Source organism: Ricinus communis, chromosome 5 (assembly GCF_019578655.1).
Source record: "Ricinus communis isolate WT05 ecotype wild-type chromosome 5, ASM1957865v1, whole genome shotgun sequence".
Lineage (NCBI taxonomy): Eukaryota > Viridiplantae > Streptophyta > Magnoliopsida > Malpighiales > Euphorbiaceae > Ricinus > Ricinus communis.
Window position 1 is genome coordinate 11,024,868 of NC_063260.1, and position 6,354 is coordinate 11,031,221.

General features: G+C 29.1%; 1 protein-coding gene across 1 annotated transcript; it reads left to right on the forward strand.

Moving 5' to 3' along the window:
* Window positions 1-717: 717 nt before the first annotated feature.
* Window positions 718-3,810, forward strand: LOC8277356 (loganic acid O-methyltransferase). The gene is made up of 3 exons (XM_002525958.4): window positions 718-896; window positions 2,465-3,130; window positions 3,252-3,810. Exons 1-3 carry the CDS (start codon window positions 789-791, stop codon window positions 3,609-3,611), a joined length of 1,134 nt encoding a protein of 377 aa, XP_002526004.1. The 5' UTR covers window positions 718-788; the 3' UTR covers window positions 3,612-3,810.
* Window positions 3,811-6,354: the final 2,544 nt, after the last annotated feature.

The window sequence follows — 6,354 nt, forward strand, 5'->3', positions numbered from 1 at the left end:
CTAATAATGATAATGCATTTTCCCACTTGTGTAGAGTTAGATGATTTGCATCTAGTCAATTGCTGGCCTTTATATATGTGTGTATGCTGGTAATTAATAAGGTATCCCAAGTTGATATTGTTCATAAGGAATTATAGAGTTTGACTTTTGCCTATATATATATATATATATATATATATCAAAACTAAGATTTAAGATTAGCTAGCTGGTGATCTATCTTACAATCATATTTGTTTTGTCTTCTTTTCTCTCTTGGTAATAGTTATATAAAAATTTTTAGTTAACTTGTTCAGAATCATTGCATTATTAAGGAGGCTTGATAATATGCCCAGTTCTTAATTAAATGCTGTAATTCCCTAGCAATGGAATTATATAATTCATTGTTAGGGGTATAAATTCTTTTTTCTAGAAGGAAAATAAAATTAATGATCTTTATTGATTCTTTTGGTGCAATATTAATTTTGTTTTTTGTTTTTGTTTTATAATATAAAGACACATCAATATATGTGACTCCTATACTTCCCTAAAGTCACATCCAAGAATAAACCTATTCTTACCTATTCCTTCTTTTTATTATTATTCTTAAAAACTAATGCTATGCTGTTCACGTCCCTTTCTTTCATCATAGTCATGGATCCTTTGATTTAAACAAATAATAATCTAATTAAACACTGTAACCACACATCAATTATGGTACCATTCCTGCCTATAAATACGAGTGCAAAAAATTGGTGGATCGGTCTCTCAAAGAAAGCTCCATTGTCTAAAACATACAAACGCCTTCAGACATGGCAGCATTGGTGAGAGAATCAGTCTTGAAGAATGATGCCGGTAGCACCATCCTGGTGAAAGGTGGATTAGGAACTAATAGCTACTTCAAAAACTCTGTCTATCAGGTTTAGTTCCTTTATTTTTCTATATTTTGAAGGTTCTTTCTTTCCACTTGATAACTGTTATTTATCATTTTGGTACACCTTAATTAATTATTTAGTCTCTTATATAAATAAACATACGCTAGACTAGATTTATATATTATAACAAATAGAAAAAAATTTAAATATATAAATATTTTACAGTTTAATATTAAATGATTGATATATATTTTATTATTTAATCTAATAAATTATAATAATTTATCACTTTGAAAATTTCCTATAAACCAATGCATTCGTGTATAGACATGATAAACATTTCCTACGTTTTCATATTTCTTGTGCATATCATTAAACAATTTTGATCCCTTTGTCACGAACGCAATTTCCAACAGTTGAAAAAGATCCTTGTAGAAAATGTTGATGCAATTTTTGTCTCTTTTACTTTTTAACCTTGCCGGGTAATTTCCAATTATTTTCTTTTTATTATGTATAGTTTTTTTTAATCTATGAATTTATATATTTATTGTAAACATTTATTATAAAAATGACTCAAAATTTTTATCTTCTGAACTTGAGTTAAAAAATAGTATAATCATTTTCTTTACTATGTGTACGTTACACTATAGAAATGGCTTATATATATGTCATTGAAATTGGCAGAACATTTTAAGTGGACTAAAACTAGAGTGTTATTTTAATGAGATTTTTTATATTAAGAATCTATAATTGGGTTTAAATTAATTATCCTAAATAATATAATGTTAATTAATGTAGTTGTTTTTTTATTGGCTAGATACATCTGTAAATGGGGCATAAATAACTTACTTAATAATTTCTCCATATGTATGAAATTAAATCACTTAATTATTTCTAAGTTCTTAATTACTATTTTTGTAAAAAGGAGTTTATCAATTTTTAATTCCATGAAAGTTCTCATTCCTTTTTGTACATTAACTCACAAATGGCCATTATGGAATAAATCCCTTGGTTCATTAGGAAAAAAGAATTCAGATAAATATCCATGCACCACTTATAAGGACTTTTTAAATTTAAGAGATCTAGTGAATGGATGAGAAGAGTTAGGAAATAATAAATGTCATCTCTTATTTTATTCAATTAAAAGACAAATTTTATTTTTAAAAAACCTATATAATTTTTATGAAAACAAATTTAAAAATGAGCATCTAAATTTCTCAAATCATATATCGCAAGACCAGTAAAATTGCGATATATGATGCAGGTGAGGCATTGATCTTTCTGCACAAATGCCCCTAATCTAATTAAGAAGAAAAGCTAGAATGGAAATTAAAATTTGCAACTTCAACATAAGCTTGCGAGCGACTAAGGACTATGATGCGTCTTAGCTTGATTAGTTAATGTTCAAGCGACATGAGAGTCTCTCGATCTGCAGGTCTTTACATTACCTAATTAATTTTGAAATATCTGTATAATCATTCATTACGTAATAAAAATTATATAAGATAATGTAAGACTTTAAAAATTAACTTATTTTTAGTTTACTTTATTGCAAAAGTGATCTTAACATGTATTTAAGTATGTTTTTCTGTGTGTGTGTGTATCATTGGCAGAAATTGGCTACGAATGTTGTGAAGGACAAAATTGAGGAAGCCATAACCAAGAAACTAGACGTGAGATCGTTGTTAGCTACTTCAAGTAACACAATTCGTGTAGCAGATTTAGGATGTGCAGTTGGCCCAAATACCTTTACTTGTATGCAGAACATTGTAAATGTGGTTAAGGAGAAGTACCGATCCCAATGCCCTACTTCTGAAATATTACCTGATTTTCAAGTGTTCTTTAACGATAAAACTTCGAATGATTTCAATACCCTCTTCACCTCTCTCCCTCTGGAAAGGGAATACTTCGCAGCAGGCGTGCCTGGTTCTTTCTACCAAAGGTTATTCCCCGAGTCTTCTCTTCATGTTGTGCAATGCCATTATGCAATCTTCTGGCTCTCCAAGGTGCCAGACGAGTTGCAAGACAAGGATTCTCCAGCTTGGAACAAAGGGAAGATTCACTATGCAAGTGCCCCCGATGAAGTACTTCGAGCATATGCTAACCAATGGGCCCACGACTTCGATAGTTTCCTGAATGCTAGAGCTAAAGAGATTGTGCCTGGAGGGTTGCTTATAGTTATCATGCCAAGTGTTCCTGATGGAATGCCTTATTCTGAGCTTGCTAATGGAATATTCTTCAATCTGTTGGCATCCATCCTTCTCGACATGGCCAAAAGGGTATGCCTACTATCATATAAATGCTTGATTGGCACTCGCACACAAATTTTACTGCAGAATTGAATTCAGCAAGTCTATTATATGAAAATCATAGTTTGTTATCTGGTATAAATGATTGCAGGGATTAATAAGGGAAGAAGAAGTCGATGGCTTCAATATGCCGATATATGCTGCACCACCAGGAGAATTTGTGGCAGGGGTTGAGAAGAATGGGCATTTCAATATAGAAGAAATAGGATTAACCAACCCAGCACCATGGCTAACAGATGATGTGCATGTCGACATGATAGAGTTCTTAAGGCACATAAGGGCAGCATGGGAGGGAATGTTCATCAAACACTTCCCACCTAACATTGTTGATGAAATATTCGACCAGTTAACCATCAGACTTCCTGAGGTTTTCGAGAGCATGGAAAGAGCTTACAAGGACAAAATTCAAGCCCACTATGTCCTACAGCGCAAACCTTATCAGTTTGATTGATACAATTATTTGTGCACAATAATGTCCTTGGCTTGGCTCTCAAATGCACCATTGAAAATAATAATGATTAAAAGAGAGTGACGTACCAAGCTGTTCTACTTGAGGTGGTACAAAATTTGATTCCTTCTACTATTATGTCTTTTAATGTCATCATGGATTTGTTTCTGCATAATATGCAAACTTCTTTTTCTTCTGTTAAGTAAATTTTACTATAATTTAATTCCAGGAATAACATGCTTATTAGCAATTTAAATGTATTCTTTCACCCAAAAGTTTACCATTAATTCTAACAATGGCTCCTCGCAAGTGAATGTTCAAGAGCATATTTGAAAAAATCAGTAAAAACTCTGATGCTAAATCGAAAAAGTCACTTCACTTAAAAACTTAAATTATTAAATAAAATCTCAATAGCAATTTTATATTTCTAACATTTACAATTGGAATTAATTAATCAGTAAAGCTGAAGAGATTTAATGAAATTAATGAATTATATATATATATATATATATATAAAAGAAAATTCTGAAAAAATGTTAATGTTTAGAGCCGGATTGATCATTTGATCTTATACATATCAACTTTTAATTAATTCACATGTGTTTTGAGTTTTAAAATGTCAAACTTCCTCTTCATAGTACAGGATAATATTCATTAATAATAATTTAAAAAAAAAGGCGAAATATACAAATTGAAGTACCTTTTTTTCTTTTTTTTTAAAATTCCAGCTGCACTTTTTCTTTGACTTTATTAATCTCAACCATACATTTAAATAGCACACTGACTTGCCTGAGTGATACTCAGGTCGATCATGCTTTATCACTGGTGCACTGAATTTAAATAATTATAAACTCTGGTAATTGGTGCGTAAGCTATGACGATTATTCTGAGAATAATTACATAATTTGAAGTACCTTTTGGTTTAATTAATTTCTCTTAACATTTGTTGTTGGGTAGGGAACTCGAGGAATTAAGCAACAACTCCAATTTAATGATGTATTTATAGATTAGAGCACAATTAACAAAATAAAGAATGTTGGAAGTGGAGACTAAAATCATAAGTTGGAATTTGATATTTAGACATAAATTTTGTTGAGACTTTTCCATTCACGTTAAAGCACATGCAGAGGGAGAGATATGATGATGAATGGATCAGTAATTAGCATATATATTGCCTATCTTAGAAATTAAGATTTGCATATTTGCACTATCAAATGGCCACTTTTTATCAGAATTAAAGAACCAATGTCAATGTCAATTTATTATGGTTTTGCATGTGATGATCAGATATATGCATATGATCATATCCCTATTATTTATAATACCAGATTTTGATTTTGCCACTGTGTATACGCCATCATCGATGACTTGATTAATTCTGATAGGTGATTAATAAGCTGTTTTTTCAACTTTATTTCCCTTCTTTTCCCTATTTCAAGATTAGTATTATATTTATGTATAAAATCTTAGATCCAACTGACTTGAATGATACAGCTGCGATTTGAAACATCCATTAGCTACTTTTATTCAACAACATTTTTACCTCTTCTTTAACCAAAGAGACAGATCATGGTTATGGGCCTGCAATACACATGGGAAATGCATATAGTTTTTTATTTATTTAAATTACAGTTGAATTTTTTTAAAATTTATATATTTTAAATTATTAGAATTATCTTTTTAAAATTAAATAAATAAAATAGTAAAAAAGGAATTTGAAAACTTCTAAAACTGTGAAAGAGTTTCGACATTTAAAATGTATGGAACACATAAATACTGTTAGGGTATGTAAAGTGTAGGATAGTATTCGTGAGAAATTGGAATGTAAAGTGTAGCATAGAAAACATTATTTTAAGTTAATAGTAGTATTCACGTTGAAGCACATGAAAATTACATACTTGAGGTGCCTATACATTTACAGATAGGGTGGGGCTCAATCTAAACAATCCTTATTAATATAGAATCGACCTCGTATAAAAAGAATCTTATTACTACAAACGATATCATTAAAATAATCCTCATATAGGGTCCACAAAGAAATTTTAAGATAAATTTACAAAAACAGAACTAATAATACCACCATAAATATTATTATTTATAAGATATAATATTAATTTTTAATTATAAGTGGTTAATAGTAATAAATAAATTCTTATAAATGCAACACTTGTTATATGTTTAATTTAATTTAATTTAAAAAATTTAGAATATATCATATAATTTTTTTTAAAGGTAAAGTACAATTGTATATCTAAAGCTAGAAAAAATCTTAATTATTTATTTTGTCTATAAATTTTTGAGTTAATCTCATAATTTTTAATGCTCGAATCAATTTACTTAGTAATGTCAGTCATCTCCATATTTTAGCCAAAATATAAATATTTAACTCTATTTATTCAATATTAACTTACTTTGGTCAAAAATATATTTAAGTAAGAGATATTAATTGGCGGTTCTTTTTTTTTTTTTTTCATTTTTTCTATTAAAATGTCATTGTTAACTTGTAGCGGATTATGTTTTAAATCGATGGTTTTTTTTATATTAATTAAATTTAATAAATAAAAACTAGTGATTTTTTTTTAGAAGTTATATGATTGGAGTGTTGAATTTCTCATAAAAAGATTAAAAATAGAGAATCAAATAATGAAAATATTGATGAAATTGATATATGGGTTAATAGTGAAACGTAATTCCAACGTGATTACTATATTGATGATTATGTAATGCTGGGTGCAGGAGAAGCATA